At 50.4% G+C, this 15,344-nt stretch overlaps 7 protein-coding genes across 7 annotated transcripts; 2 read left to right on the top strand and 5 right to left on the bottom strand.

Moving 5' to 3' along the window:
- Positions 1-235: 235 nt before the first annotated feature.
- JN550_011097 (uncharacterized protein) lies at positions 236-786 on the top strand (the record flags this gene model as incomplete). The annotated part of the gene is made up of 2 exons (XM_049309425.1): positions 236-238; positions 364-786. The coding sequence occupies 2 exons, from the start codon at positions 236-238 to the stop codon at positions 784-786; spliced, it is 426 nt and encodes a 141-aa protein (XP_049166897.1).
- A 389-nt stretch (positions 787-1,175) lies between these two features.
- On the bottom strand, positions 1,176-2,387 carry JN550_011096 (uncharacterized protein; the record flags this gene model as incomplete). The annotated part of the gene is made up of 1 exon (XM_049309424.1): positions 1,176-2,387. One exon carries the CDS (start codon positions 2,385-2,387, stop codon positions 1,176-1,178), a length of 1,212 nt encoding a protein of 403 aa, XP_049166896.1.
- A 1,211-nt stretch (positions 2,388-3,598) lies between these two features.
- JN550_011095 (uncharacterized protein) lies at positions 3,599-4,798 on the top strand (the record flags this gene model as incomplete). Its single annotated transcript, XM_049309423.1, has 3 exons — positions 3,599-3,671; positions 3,810-3,845; positions 3,903-4,798. The coding sequence occupies 3 exons, from the start codon at positions 3,599-3,601 to the stop codon at positions 4,796-4,798; spliced, it is 1,005 nt and encodes a 334-aa protein (XP_049166895.1).
- A 2,339-nt stretch (positions 4,799-7,137) lies between these two features.
- On the bottom strand, positions 7,138-8,695 carry JN550_011094 (uncharacterized protein; the record flags this gene model as incomplete). The annotated part of the gene is made up of 2 exons (XM_049309422.1): positions 7,138-8,550; positions 8,609-8,695. 2 exons carry the CDS (start codon positions 8,693-8,695, stop codon positions 7,138-7,140), a joined length of 1,500 nt encoding a protein of 499 aa, XP_049166894.1.
- Positions 8,696-9,688: 993 nt separating this feature from the next.
- On the bottom strand, positions 9,689-10,505 carry JN550_011093 (uncharacterized protein; the record flags this gene model as incomplete). The annotated part of the gene is made up of 3 exons (XM_049309421.1): positions 9,689-10,213; positions 10,279-10,408; positions 10,468-10,505. 3 exons carry the CDS (start codon positions 10,503-10,505, stop codon positions 9,689-9,691), a joined length of 693 nt encoding a protein of 230 aa, XP_049166893.1.
- A 1,231-nt stretch (positions 10,506-11,736) lies between these two features.
- Positions 11,737-12,536, bottom strand: JN550_011092 (uncharacterized protein; the record flags this gene model as incomplete). The annotated part of the gene is made up of 2 exons (XM_049309420.1): positions 11,737-12,182; positions 12,281-12,536. 2 exons carry the CDS (start codon positions 12,534-12,536, stop codon positions 11,737-11,739), a joined length of 702 nt encoding a protein of 233 aa, XP_049166892.1.
- An 881-nt stretch (positions 12,537-13,417) lies between these two features.
- JN550_011091 (uncharacterized protein) lies at positions 13,418-14,432 on the bottom strand (the record flags this gene model as incomplete). Its single annotated transcript, XM_049309418.1, has 2 exons — positions 13,418-14,347; positions 14,400-14,432. 2 exons carry the CDS (start codon positions 14,430-14,432, stop codon positions 13,418-13,420), a joined length of 963 nt encoding a protein of 320 aa, XP_049166891.1.
- Between the last annotated feature and the right edge of the window lie 912 nt (positions 14,433-15,344).

Raw genomic sequence — 15,344 nt, 5'->3', positions numbered from 1 at the left:
TTCCAGCGCCGACCAAAAATTATGCCCGCGGCGGATCGCATGCAGTGCCATGGCCAGCGCCCATCCGGTGGACATGCGACCGCGCTCCGTATCGTTGTGAGGAATCAATTCCGGGGACAGTCCATCAACAGGTGCAACTTTCGGGAGCAACGACCACCCCGTCTCTTCGCCGATACCTCTTTCTTGTCAAGTCTCCAGGGCGACTTTGCTGTCTGCTCTCCGGATCATCGGCGCAATGGTAAATACGCCTCCCGCCCCTGCCTCCACTGCCTGCCATGGCCCGCCCTCGCCCGCCCTCGCCGTGGCAAGAGATCATCACAAGTTGTTGCGCATTGTAGAGACTGACCTTTGTCCGCTCCCCAGGCTCACCGTCTGATCACCCAAGTCGTCATCACCGCCTCCCGCGTGCTGGGCCGTTCCTTCGTCGAGGCCTACAAGCAGGCCCAGGCCTCCTCCAACTACCAGCGCGCCCAGGCCAAGCTCAACCCCAATGCCGCCTCGGCGCGCGCCAGCCTCGGCAGCGGCATGACCATGGACGAGGCCTGCAAGATCCTCAACGTCAAGCCGCCCCAGGGCGGCAAGACCAACATGGACGAGGTCATGGAGCGCTTCAAGAAGCTCTTCGACGCCAACGACCCCCAGAAGGGCGGCAGCTTCTACCTGCAGAGCAAGGTCCTCCGCGCCAGGGAACGCATCGAGGCCGAGGTGAAACCCGCGCTGGAAAAGGCCGCTCAGGAGGCCGAGGTGCAGGAGGGCTGGAAGCCCAAGGTCTACAAGGACCGGTAGTTGGAGCTTGCCTTATTTTTACTTTAGGCAGCCCATGGCCCAACAGGAGAAACGAAAACTTCGGATCATGGATACAAAGGGCAGATTCGGGTCGCTACTTCGCGACCGATCCCTTCGACACAACAACACATCTTCACTCGACTGCGGCATAGCTTGGCGTTCAACGGCATATACGGGTGGATGGTCATTTTTTGACATGGATTTCAGCCGGTTCTGGTTTAGAGGAGAATCTTAGACCTCTTGTACAACTATAATACGTGTATGTGTATATCAGGAAAACATGACCACATCAAGAGGTCACGCCGGCGACCGGCAAAATAACGACGATTCAACCTTGATACTCTTCGACTTTTTCTGCTTCTTAAGCTGGTGACTATCTCACTTCATAGCTAATTTGTTGCTGCGCATTCATTTGGTAAATCATCCTGTGCAGGATTCGAACTCTTGCTACGTTCGCCTTTCCCCGCAGCGATACTGTTCGATGATAACGTGTCATCATCCGAGTCTTGACAGGGGATTGTGCCTTCTAGTTCTGCGGGTTTCATCGCAACATGCTCCCCGTCGCCGTTTCTCTGGACGTTGCCACCGCCTTCCAGTTCCGCCACTTGACCCTGGTTGGTCAACTCTGCTCTCCATTGACCGCCTAAGAAACGTTTCCAGATGCCCGGATGACCCGATCCAAGCTCCGAGATACCTGGCCGCGGAGCGCGGCTCCGTCTCTTCTTAACTTTCCACGCCCAGGCCGAAGTGAAGACGATTACTATCAGCAACACGACTGTGGTCGCCACTCCAATCCCTATTATTGCGTTCCAGCCTAATCCATCCGACGCTTCACCCGAACGGGGCAGAGTCGAAGGGGTCGGAGTCGGAGTCGACACAGGTCCCAGTGAAGCTTCCACCTCCCGCAACCTCGACGCGACATCCGTAGGAAATAGGCTGAGATCGGGATGCTGCCAGTACACCGTGGAAGCTGGGTGGAGCGCTACAACGTTTGAGACCCTTATGTGTATATCCGTGGTAGTAATATTCGGGGCTACCAAAACTCTCGTAGTGGACATGACTTGTGACGCACAGCCTCGGAAGTCCCACGTAAATCCGCTCTGGCAGCAAACCTCGGTATACTGTCTATCATATGCCATGTTGGTGACTGGTGCCATCAGACTAGGGCAAATGCCAGGGCTAAATACCGTTTCCCGGGCCGAGGCCGTCGCCGTCGGCAGGCAGCTTTTGTATAGGCGATCGGATGCATCGCTGAATATTACAGGGCTGCGAGTCGCCATGCTCTCTGAGAATGCAGTCATACTGTAGTAGCGTCCAATGCATGATGATGGCGGCATGAATGCAGTAGTCAATGGCATAGTTTCAGTACCAGTCTCGCGAAGGACATCTGTGGTCCTGCCATCCGAAGTTGTCTCTATCACAGCTAGCTTAGTTCTTGTCGCAGTAGGACGGCCGTAGCTATCAGTCTGAGTGATCGTCGTAGTCCAGGATGGGGTGATAGTTGGTCCCGCTCGATTTAATATTCCTGTGTCCTGTCGGGGAATCACCGTAGGTGTCACTGCTGGGTCAAGCCCAACTGATATGGGAGCTGAGCCAGACATGACTTGTCGTTTGGTCAATCGAATTTGGTCAATCGAAGGCCGCGACTTTCGTCTCAGGTGACAAAATACTAATGGTCAATTTAATTGGCCATCCATTGCCATCGGATACTCTGTTGTGTGTATCAACTCCGTCATTAGGCCATACCGCCTAGAAATCCAACATCTAGGAAGTAATATTCTGTTCAAATTGCCGGCATGAGGAGGGGGGCGGTCCTGCCTTATAACGGCCTTTCCGGACTTCTGCTGCGCCCTATATTTCCTTGAAGTACATCAGCCGGACATTGCAATTGGTAATGGTAGGCCCTGGTGCATATGGCGAGGTTGCACGACCGAAAGGGGGCGTGGAATCGCCCTGGGGGCCAAGCCTTGCCGCGAGCTGCATAAATTTAGCAAAAGGGACATGCGTGAGGTTTCCTCTTCATTATCGGCTCGAACTTGAAAACTGCAGGTGATTAGGACCGCCGAGGTTCTCTTTCAAGTCAAGAAAGGCGTAACAGCTTCGCAGCCTTGCATTCGCTTGTTGTCGCGAGGCAACGTAGTGAGTCGACGTCACTATACTAAAGCGCGACTCTCAGGCCGTCGACTTCTCTTGCATTTGATTGTCGTAGCATGGAGCCAAAGTTCGATGATTTCCTGATTCTGAGTTGGTGCTTGCAGGACAAGGTTGGTGCACAGAAAGTATCCATACTTGTGATGCGCGTTGGTAGTATAACTATTTTTACCTCATACTCGCGTCACTAAGAGATTCCGCGTGGGCTCTGATATATTGGGCTATTAAATACCTCTTCCCAATGTGATTGAGGAGCATATGTGCCCTCTCGTCATTTCAAATTTCTGAACTCCAATTTGTGGGGTCTCACTGCCCAACGTAAGGAATAGGCATGCAAATTCAAGGCTTCAACCAAAGGGGAATTACATCTTGTCTCTATATTGTTCAAGTTGATTATCCAATACCCAAGCTGCCAAACCATCGTTTACTGGCACTGGCACTGGCCTCACCCGTGACCACCGGTGGAGTAGGGCTTTCAGTTCCTTGGTCACCGGCGTTGCTCCAGTTCTCGGTGGTATTGCCACCGTTCCTCGGAGTTGTCTCCCCTGTCGTCGTCTGTTCCAAGTAAAACGTGTATCGATTCCCTGTATTCCCTGGGGGGAGCGGCCAAAATCCTGTTCGCACACCCCGCCTAGGCACTGGACGTATAACGATACGGACCATGCCATCTCCCCCGGCGCCGCCTACTTCTCCTGCCCCATCTATATTCGCTGGCGGCGTTGAGTCTGATTGTTGTTGCATCCCGGCTTCTGCGTCTTGGTCACGGCGTCGTTGAAGCCATCTCCTGAGCAACAGGGCAGCCACGATTAATATGGCGAGCAATAGAATTACACCAATAACGATTCCTGCTATCTGACTGGTGTTTAAACCAGGCGCTGTTTCAGGGCCTGGAAGGCCTGTGGATGTAGGTAATGCTAGAGATGTTGACGAGCTTGTTGGAATTTCTGTGCTAATACTGCTTGCAGATGTTGAGAATTCCGGCCCAGAGGTTGTTTCTGTTGATGTAAGCATCGATGTGCTGCTACTACCATCTGATGACATTACATCGGATGAAGATATTGAACTTGGCGATGTCCCCTCAGAAGGTAGTGGTGATGTGCTACTTGAGCTAGATAAAGTAGTCGTTGTCGGAGGCTCACCCGTTGTCACAGTCGTCTGTGAGACACTGCCTGTGTCTGAGGAGCCACTTGGTCCTGAACTCGGCGGTGAAGTTAAAGAAGACGTTGAGCCGCTAGAATTTATGGTACTGCTGGTGATTGATACAGTCGACTCGGTGCCAGGCACTGTGCTGGATGAGGTTGGTACTGTCGACGTCGATCCAATTGTTGACGTGCTAGATGGCAGTGTCTGCGTGTATGACCCTGTCGGACTCGGAGAAGTATCGCAGATTGTGGTTGTTATAGTGATAGTGGCTGTTGCATTGGGTGCAATAGTGACCGAGGTGAAAATCGTTATGAATATCGTGCTTGTCACTGTAGGTGTGGAGGTCACGCTTATTGTCGTTGTGGATTGCGTCGTTTCAGACGTGAACCAAGTTGAAGGGATCACGAATGCCCCAGCTCTCTTGAAAGCGTATCCTACTGAAGAAGCGGAGAGAGGACCCAAAGGCAAATTTCCGCCAGTAGTTCGAGCAGAGCCCTCGGTGGCGCATAAAGGCTGGTTACGTTTGATGGTCGCAAAACAGGATGTGACTGTCGTGTTCAATGTAAGTGTTTCGTTTTCTGGGCTGATGAAAGTCATGGTCTCCGTAACGGTCGACGAGAAGATCTCAGTGACCGTGGGCCTAATGACAGTCGTTGTTTGTGTTATGTTCATTCCAGGAACACTAATGGTGGGACTGCGTCTGTTAGGGATGATCTAAGGCTTTTTTTGCTACTTGATTAAGAAGAGAAGACTCACATTGGCCACGGCCTACTATACGTTTGCGTGGGACAGCATGCTCCATCCTCAAGTTCACAACAGTCACCGTAGCCTAGCCGGTCAATGCTGAAAACAACTGTGCATCTTGGCAAACAGAGCCTTTTAGACAAATAAAAATTCCGGATGGACGAAAGGCTCAGTGACTCTTCGAGAGATCTTCGCGTCTCAGTATCTCGTTTGTGAAATACTGCTTTGTGTTGAACCATTGCCTGCGAATTTGTGCTGTCTGCGTTCGAGCCCGTATCGTTTTTCGAGAGTTCAGTAGTCACGGTGGTGTCTGCGACGCGGGGCAGAGAGCTACCCAGTTGGATAGAACACCCCAAGATGATAACACCGAGCACATCTTCGAGCCGCATACTCCTGACGAATTCATTCTGTTTGGGCCCTGTTATATCGCAGCCTCTCAAAATAGCCTCAAATATGGCTCAAATTATAATAGTACTCGATGAAGAGAAGAACAAGAGAAATCCTGCGAGGCATTGAGGAAAAATGCGTGGTACCATATTTATGAATTACGGCGTGTATAGTGACTGGCCTGTCCGCTGCCATCGGTAGTCTGCATCGCATGGAGCTTGCCTATCCCGAACCAAAGTCGATATCAGCCACATCCTTAACCGGGTCGCATGGTTCTTCATGAGTTCTCAATTGGGTATTAGGTCCGTCTGTGTGTCTTTGTACCGGGTTATTCGTGAAGGTAGACATCTGAGCCGCTCAAACCATGGCGACGATCATCCAAGGTCACCAATGGCTACCTTACATATGCACACATCAGATGGGACGGAAAGATTCTGGAAATTCGATGATCAGGATTAGCCGCATCATGCTTTCATGCGTACCGCACAGAAAGAACAGACGAAAAATCTACATCCGCCTTCACATCGTCCAATTGGACTAGGAGAATGTTATAGCAGAGACAATTTGTCATGAATGTACAGATTAAATTGTGCTCACTGAACACTTACTCTTCATTTTACAACTGGATTTGCAGCAGTGATTCTGCGGTCAGTGTTTTTCAATTGCGGCCTTTCTAATTCGATGCACCCTTGTCACTCAAGACGGGTGATTACTGCCACACGTATTTCCCGTGTTACACGTTCCGATGTCTCAGACCCCAGACCCCAGACCCCAGAAAACATCGCTGTGAGGGCGGGATCTCTTACCTCTTGCTGTTTTCACGGGTAAGATTATACCTTGACATCATAATCTGTACGGATACTCTGTTTTGACCGGCCTTAGAAAGGAGGGGCTTAACTTTATCCCCGTGGCCATTTCGTTGCTTGGCACTCGGCAGGGGCCTGGCAGTTCAGTGTAGCGAAGAGCGAACCCGCGTACTTGTACCGCCACCAACTGAGCAATGAAGAAGTTTACCGACCGGTCTGTCTGCAATTGGCGAGAAACGCCATAGGTAATTGCACCTTAGCTGTCAAAGATAGCTACATCACTTTGTCAACGTAACTTAAGTCTCTTGGGTCTCATGTGCCCCGCATCCGCTATCTCACAGTTATCATTCGCAACTGCGTACACGAACGAGCTTTCATGTAAATGGTACCCTTCTCGCTGACACTGAAAACATTTGGTCAGCAATGGAGATTGCAGATACGAAGACTCCTACGGCGCGAGCATATAGAACATAAGGGTGATACACCACTTGGTCTACTCAGTCAGCCGCTGTTAGTCAGATAGTCACGCAGATAGGTGGGATGCGACAACGAACGAGGTGGTGGTGATCTACTGGTTCGCACATAGTTACCGTAAGCCACCTCCACTAAAGCATCGACAGGAACGGTCTATCGCACTACGTCAGCAGTTGAAGCATGGAGGATCATACGGGTTTTGCATGCCTTCTAACCATTTAATGGTGGGGTCCCAGGCGCGCTTGTGTGAGATGTTGAACGATGGGAGGAGCTCAGTTCAATTTAGGGTTCGCGATAAGGCGAAAACTGCTACATAAACAGATAAAACATGCAAGAGCAATTGACCATGATGGAAGGTGACTACTCCAACCGGTGGCAATGCATCAGGCAAATCATCACGAGCTCATCACTAGTGCGGAAGTCGGGATAAGGATTTCGCATTGAGTAATCAGATCTCAACCCATAAAGCGACGTCGTCATTGTAATGCCAAGTTTGGTCGTTCTTTATTTCTCGAACCAGTATCCATTCAGTTTGGTAGTTATATCCCTTTTAGAGTTTTTGTTTATGAGAGCGAAAGGCTAGTGTATCTAGTGCTCTGTAGTGGGACTACTCCGTTTCCAAAGAACTCCATCAACTATCAAAAAGTCACCTGTCCAATTCAGGTTTGTCGATATCCCGAAGAGACTGCGCAATGCTTCCTCCGATATCATGATGTCTCTCTTCATCATTCGATGTGTCGCCACTTGGCCTTGGGTTAGATCCGAGTGTCCTTGGACTAGCCGGATCTTTGGGAGACATGAAACTCTCCTGGCTACTAGACCATTCCTTGCTAGAGCCAATCACTTTGATCGGCGAACCCTTGAATTTTGATTTCTTCTTTTCTCCATACCCGAGGTATTGGTCTTCATAACCCTCAAACCCTACTGACGTTCTTCTGCTCTCGGCCTCATTACAAGCCTTATCGAGAATGGGTGTGGTGTCGGGCCCTGTCATTGTCAGGCCACGGCTTCTTGGGAGCCTGGCGCTCACCATGCTCTTAAGACTTAGCGACGTCGGGGTTCGATGGCTAGAGTTGAAGGCTGGTATTGGTGGCCTCGGCATGGAGACTCGCATGTTTGCTAGACTCCCATTTCGACTTCTGACCAAAGGGGTGTTTGGTTCGGTCCATGGGTATCCATGATAGCTTACAACCGTCGTCAAATTGAAGCTACGGTCTTGCTGGCGGATACGTGGTTGTTCCTTGGGGGACGGCGGCCACATCTTGGATATGATGGGGCGTATCATGGGGGCGCTTGCGCAGATGATTGCGGTGTCGCACTCGAGAACTGTCATGATGAAGAAAGCCATTGTGTTGGACCCTTGGACTCCTGTAGTCGGCCTGAAATCTTTGTGCAGGCTAAGCTGCAGCCGTATCATACTTGCGGCAATAACAAAGATGCCAAGTGACAGAATGATGGTGAGCGCCACCTTCTGCCGCGTAGGTAGATCAAGCCGTGATATAGTGGGAACGATCAATATAATCAACCAAGCATCGGTTGCTGTATGCATGCAGGAGCTAAACACAAGCAGCTCCGTGAAATCCAGACAGCCCATCGGCCTACCCAGCACACGGCCTTTTGTTGGATAGCATTGAAGCAAACTCATGAAGAGCAGCGGGACACCAAATCCGACTACCAGCACGATCGTAGCCCACGAAAGCCAGCGCATTGCCGGTTTACTGCTCAGCATTCGGAGGTAGAATGCTGCAATGGACAATTTCGTGAAACACAGGCAGAGCTGGTAAAAGATGAGTCCAAGGTACGTCCGAAGAAGATACGGGACGATGGAGCTTTCTGTCGTGATCCTCGCATCCCTGATTCCAGGAGCCTGGACTGCAAGTCCATAAACAGTGCACACTGCTGTGGACCAGATCCAGGCGATCACCATGAGAGTGTCATCGACAAACCATTTCTTTAAACATGCCAACCTCGAGCAGACCCGCAGGAGCACGAATAATGTGCAAATGACGTGGGGAAGAATGATGCCAACGAGAGCCCCTGGTATTCCAAGGTCGTTATCCTGTATTCCAGTCAGCAGCGAAACTCATATGCACCTAATAGCCAGTGTAATTATTTACTAATTTGAGACCACCATCGTTTGTTGAATTCGTCTCGTTCTCTACTGCTAACGGCAACGACAAATTGTATGGCAAGTCGAGCGTCATATTCAACCGAAATGCTCAGATATACCGGAGATTTAGTGGTTGTGAACCTTTTCGCATGAAAGTAATTCGCCGCCTTCCTTCACGCTGAGCGGTAAGGGTCACAGCGCGCGACCCTGCTTGCAGAGAGTCGGCTGAAGCCCAGGGTAAACCAAGACAGAGTCTCGAGTTCAGCGGCAGGTCGGGAGATATATAGGAATGCCAAAAGTTGGAACACATATCCATGGGTTTCTGATTTGGCCAATAGTTGTGCCCGCTAATCCCCAGATTGCCAAGGTTACCACACAGCTGCAGCTAGACACGGCTGGTAGCGAGGCTTACCGGCCCATGAGTCCGCTCAGACGGACGACGTACAGCGCCAAGACGGGACACAGTAGTGCACTGCGTGCCAAAAGGTTGTGCTGGCACTATGGGGTTCAAAGCTGGGTTACATCTATTTACCCGTGCGCCCCCGCATACGGATTTTCTTCCAGCGCGATTGGTATCGAGGACGGCACAGTCCCCACGACATGCAACGACCTCAAGCGATAGTCGTGTTTTCTAATGCAGTGCACGTTTCCTCTTGCGCATTAAGAAACGATATTGGACTGTAGGGGGGCGACTCTGTTTTAGATTCTGTTGGAAGAAACCTCTGGAGCGAACAGCATGTTGTCGTGCTCTCAGCAACTATCTAATTGGCTTCAGATCCGACTATCCGCTGCGGATAAATGCAAAAGACAAGCCACCTGGAGAAAGGTATTCAATTGGTCAATCCAGTTCTGTCGCTAACCTTGAAAGACATGACGCGGAATTGGAGGTGGCTAATATTCCATTCCACTCGAGTCTGTGATATGAGGACTTGACCAGTGATCAGCTGCTCTTTAATACTTGATTAAGTGTGGGCTGTGAATGGGTCTTAAGGCTCGATACTATGCGTTACATGCTGGTGGCGCATCGCCGATTCTCAACGGACCGATTTCTTGCACACTCGGCTATCTTCGACGGTTTCCCTCTCTTCTACCATTGGTAGTCGTAGACAAGCTTAGCATAAGCAGCCGCACCTGCACCATTTGACATCTTAACCCGGCCTGTATAACGCATTCCTTGGATTCCCCATGCCTGCTCACTAAACCAAGGCTCTTGATTCTCAAGCTTCAAACTTTTGACGGACCAGCGGATGACAGAGTTATCGTCCTTGTCACCATCCCAGCCTTCCTTCAAATATTCGTCAACATCTTCACTCTCCAGTTGAACTATGGAACAAATCCACATCTTGCCCAGGAACCTCCCAACTACTGGCTCTTCCTGAGTGAACTCAGATCCATCAAGAGTCCTGACCTCGGTCTTCTTTGTAGGTATCCCAACGGCTCTCAATGGGGCGGTACCGATGAAACCAAGATCCGTTAAGCTCGAAGTCATGCTTATTCGCAGATTCGCAGGCTGACAGTTTCCGATGAACCCCATGGTCAATGGCGTAACTGCAATATCAAGTTCCATTCTAGCGATCTTGGCAACTTGTCGAATCGCATAGGGAACCCCTTGCTGGAATACCATCAAGGCAAGGTTCGGCCAACACATCATAGATGCGGGCATGTGCGGGCACTTACCAGTGAAAGGATTGGGTCTTGCGAGTCGCTCAGGGTTTTATTCTGTACCGCATGGTCATCAAAGTGCGCGCCTGTGGACACGTACCAGAAGCCAAACTCACCAGGCAAAACCGACCTTTGAGAGTGCTCACTGTGGTGTGTGAAGGGACTGCCATTTTTCTATCGGATTAAGTGAGATGTTGTACTCACAATGACAAAAACCACAACTGCAGCTGCAGAGGAACCATGGCCTTTTATGCTTAGCAATCATCGCCTGTGAATTCTCCATTTTGTAAACATTACCTGCGGAGCAGTGGTGGAGGGCAGCTGGCATCGCAATTGAGCAATTCAGTTCAGGTAAGCAATTCATAAATGCTTGGGGCTTGTTACCGAGGTACAGCGACACTTGGAAAACAGAGGTTTGGCAAATGGTACCTTGGAGGCCCAACTCCGTTCAGGGCAGCGCAGCCTCGGCTCACTCCGGCCATCAGCCCCTCCCAATCCCTTCCCATTGAATTACATCAGCCCAACACAACCCTGACAACGATTATGTCAGTCTCAAGACGCACAGGTGATATATGAGAAGAATGAACCATTTGGACGACTGCGCCGAGTTTCCATCATCTCGGCGTTCGCTCGCCGGTGACTCACACGCATCCGTACGCACTACCAGGCGTCATATAGTATGTTTTTGAAGCCCATTTTCCAACAAGAACTCAAGGCTCAATGGGGTAGTGGTATCCTACTTGCTTTGGGTGCAAGTGACCCCGATTCGATTTCGGGTTGAGCCCTACTGTATTCAAACTTTTTCTTCTTCTTTTTGTTCTTCCCTCCCCTCAAGTATCTTCCCCCGCGTTGAGTCCAATCTGAGTTGTTCCGGTCCAAGACGGAATGGTATCACCTTCTCACACTCGGCGCCACCGGGAGGGATACACAAGAACTGGCCCGTTACCAATTCCTATGAACAATCTATCCACATAATCACACCAGTAGCTGTTAAGGCCTTTCTATGTCGGAAGGTATGAGTCCATGTCATGAGAAGGGTTCCCCTCAAGACCCTATGTATCCTATAATTACCAACGGAGCAACATATTCCCCTTAATCGAATTGCTGACGGACAAATTCCACTAGCAGATAACGTTTCCTTGGGGAAAAAGTTTGAATGTACGGAGGAATTTGGGTGGTCAAGTACCCTGGCTTTTGAATGTTGACTTACGACGTTGCCCCTAGAACTCATTCAGAACTGGCATGTACTTAAAAATATAGGCTAGCAAATCACGCAGCATATTAGGAGGAATGGATGTTTAGTGACCTGAAAGTCATTATTTAATATTTAATGTTGCTTCAGACTCAACGGTTTGTCTCTAAATTGAAGCTCGGCTGCTCTGTAAGTAGCTGCCCGGCATGGTTCAGCCCGTAGAGTAGGATGCTAGCAATAAGAATTCAGAAACATAGAGGCTGGTATCTAACACGTAACCACTAGTTTCCATCCCACATCTTGGGTCCAGGCATGGTGTATGACTTGGGGTTGTTCCACTTGTTGAACGCGATGCCAGGGTCTGAAGCCTTGTAAAGGCCGGGGATCTTGACCGCAGGTCCGGGAGTTCCGGTGCCGGAGCTCTCGATTTTGAGCTGGAAGCACTCGATGTAGAATTGAGCCTTGCCTTGGTGCGCCTCGTGGAGACCGATATGCTCGACTCGCACCAGGTACTCGCCCGCCGGGATGTTCTTCTGGATGGTCCACTCAAGCCGGTCTTTCTGCCAGCTGCACCACGAGCCGTCATTGCCTGGGGAAGATGGGTTGCATAGACCATTCTCCATAACCTTCACCCAGTCACCTGAGCCGTCATACTCGGCGACAGAGCCGGGTGCCTTGGAAATGTAGACAAAGCCCGGGCCGGGGTGCTCAATAAACTCATTGTTGACTAGCCAGGGAAAGTGGAAATTAGCAAACAGTATTTATTGACAAATCAAATGATTCTGCCACGAATAAATCGAGAAGTCACTTTAAGGTTACACTTACAGAGCTTGAAACCGATCTTGTCGCCGGCCTTTACACTGTAGGTTGGAACGCCTCCGGCCTTAGCACCTTTGTTGCACCGCAGGTCATTTGAGTTCATCAGCTCGTTGGTGAATGCTGGGTTGTACGAGTTGCTATTCTTGCGTGTATAGGCATACTCGCCACCAATAGATGCACCGTTGACGATAAGACGGTTGAAGATGTAGTGCGCCTCAGTAAGGGGCGCCAAGACGGCGGCGAGAGCAACGAAAGCCTTCATGGTGAGTGATCGAAGAGTGCAAGATGGTGAAGTGAGTGTCGTGTGCAAGGCTGTAGGTTGCAGACCTGAGTGCTGACAGGTACCTTCTAATATTTATATCCAATGCCGCGCGAACACCTTTCAACCAACAACACAACGTCGTTGGTGGAATACTCGGCCTTGTGGTACCTCGGCCTTTCTGTTACTCTGCATTCACTCAAGTAGCCACCCGAAAGACTTCCAAGCATTTGATCCCGCGTCTCTATTGACCCTTTAGATTGTCATACCTTAGCCAGCCACCACAAAGCCAGAGCCAAGCTTCTGGAACGATCCCGGCTGAAAGCAGAAACAACCAAATCTGGCCCACCCAACCACAAACCTCCAAAAGCCTGACGCCAAGCCTGGAGAACATCACACGCCAATTGCTCACGCTATACAACCCGATCGCCAAGATCTGGGGTACACACTACCGACGGCAGATGAACTCCCGAATTCGGTTACACATGTATAGTGCATGCGGGCTGGGTCCCCGAAGTCGTGACTTATTTGGGCGTAAGCCGGGTTTATCTAGGGAAGTTGAAATGTTTTTGAAGGATCCCGAGATCGATATCTCAAGCCTATTCAAGCCAATCAGGTAATTAAACCGTATTGGTGCTTAGTCTGTACAGTTACACCTAATGTGCATAGACATTGCAGATGGGAAAATCATACACTTCATTGGCTTACTCATTTAAACACTAAATCAACTCAGATCGTGCGCGGTGTCGTGAAATACCTACCGGCACGGCCACGTCGAATCACCACCCCCAAGTTTCGTGTATACAAAGGCCTTCTATCTTCTGAGTCATCCTGGTGCACCAAGCCACTTCCCGCTAATCTCCCCGGGCCTTGCCTCAACATCATTAGTAAGTAAGGCCTTCCTTTGCCCGGTCGATGCCCCGCTTTGTGAACTCATCAAAGTCCTCCTTTGGTAGTCCCAGTGCTTCGTTTTGCAAGCCGTGGGTGGTCTCGTACGCCCCAGAGCCATCTGGGAAGAACATGCGAGTGTACATAGCCCTGCCAAAGCCAGTCCTGTCGCCCTGTTGAAGCGCCTTCACGGCACTTTGGTATCGCTCATGCGAGTTCTCGTGGGTGATCTTCCAGTCTTCCGCCTTCGTGTTCGTGACCCTCAAGACAGAGTCAAACATATCCTTCTGGCTGACACAGAAAGACGAGACATAGACAAACTTGTTCTTGAAGTTTGAGAGCGCCGGAGTCTTGCCATCATCGGCATTGATAGGCAAAGCCAGCAGCCTCGCCACCGCCAAACCGGACTGGGGCCAGGTGGTCGTGTTGATTGGCTGCTTTCCGTCATCAAAAAATACCACTGATCGGTTATTGAAGTCGAAGCCGTAACGGTCAGCAGATCCTCCGAGAGAGAACTCGTACCAGAAGTTTGAAGCGATGCCGATCCAAGAGCTCTTGCCGAGCTCCTCGATTCGTGCCCTGACCTTACGACTGTTGGGTCCCAAAAAGATGTCATTGGCCAGTTGTTCGTTCGTCTGATCGCACCCCCATTCATTCGGAAGAACCCAGGGCACTCCAGCCTCCGCTGCAGCGTCAATGAGCTTCAGCTGTGATTCGGGGGGAGCGGTGACGTTCATAGTAATGATGAGGACTTCCTGTCCCCTAAGCGCAGCGACTAGAGATTCATGGTCATCATAGTTGACTTTTGCAACCTTGACTCCGTCTGGGATAACAGCCTTGCTCTCGAAGCGGGTGATGGCCGTTACTTGGTGCTTGCCGGCCTTGAGGAGCTCGGCCACAATAAACTGCCCGACAGAGCCAGTGGCCTGTTTTCTGATTAATAGCTATACTTGGCAATATTTGCATACCTGGACTTACTCCGACAATCGCAACGTTCTTTGCGTGAGACATTATTGCTTCTTGATATTGATTGATGGTGACGGTCGAAGGACGGATTGGCAAGTGGGTGTTTGATGGATGGTTGCATTTCCCGTTGATTGGAATGTGGGCATACGCATACTTATACTAGATTGGCCAAGACCGCCTGCTCCCACATACTCCTCGTCGGTCACTGTTCTCTGATCTAATGAAGCCCATTCACTTAGAGATTAAACTTTCGTAAATCCGGACCTCACTCGGCCTCGTTCTTATCGGCGGGAGGTAAGCGGTCTTTCGGTATTAAAGATTACCGAATATGGCTAGCCTTACCCGGCCCTAACTCAGCTCCGTATGTGAGAGCGCCGGGTAATGGACTTCGGCAACTTGTGAATACCGAAATCAGGCATCTTTATGTATGGAAATATCTGATTCGGAAACGACATTAGGAGGATTCACAACTGAGCAATGACGCATCTAGAAAATCCGTCCGACATGCAGAGCATTTTCGTGTTTAGGACTGCGTTCAGCGGCTATATGGAAAGAAAAAGCGCTTCTACCAATGGCCGGGAATTCGTTCGCGCTATCCATTTCGTCCACAATCATTGAGTCGGAAAAGCTATGCTGCAAAAGCTGGATTCTACTGTATCACACTGTTAGGTAAATAAACGACAGCGCGCAATCATGCGGCCCTGCAGCTGTTTCTATCTACTTCACCGGCTGGCCCATGCTGAGGAACTTCCTGGCACAGGCATTGACTTGGCGTTTAAAGAAATGAATGAGCAGCACGAGGCTCTAGACAACCCTGTTTCAGGACGACATCCAGCATCACCCTCGTTCGAAGTCTGGCTCTTAACGACTACATGTGTTGAACCGGCGTTTCTCAACAGGTGAGGGCCCAGACTGCCGGCGCACCGTTGGACCCGTGGCGCATTCTACAACCTCGGT

The sequence above is a fragment of the Neoarthrinium moseri genome (genome assembly GCF_022829205.1).
Source record: "Neoarthrinium moseri strain CBS 164.80 chromosome Unknown scaffold63_Wmoseri_CBS_16480, whole genome shotgun sequence".
Classification (NCBI taxonomy): domain Eukaryota; kingdom Fungi; phylum Ascomycota; class Sordariomycetes; order Amphisphaeriales; family Apiosporaceae; genus Neoarthrinium; species Neoarthrinium moseri.
Note: the sequence above shows the minus strand (reverse complement) of the source record. Positions and strands in the feature narration are given on the sequence as shown.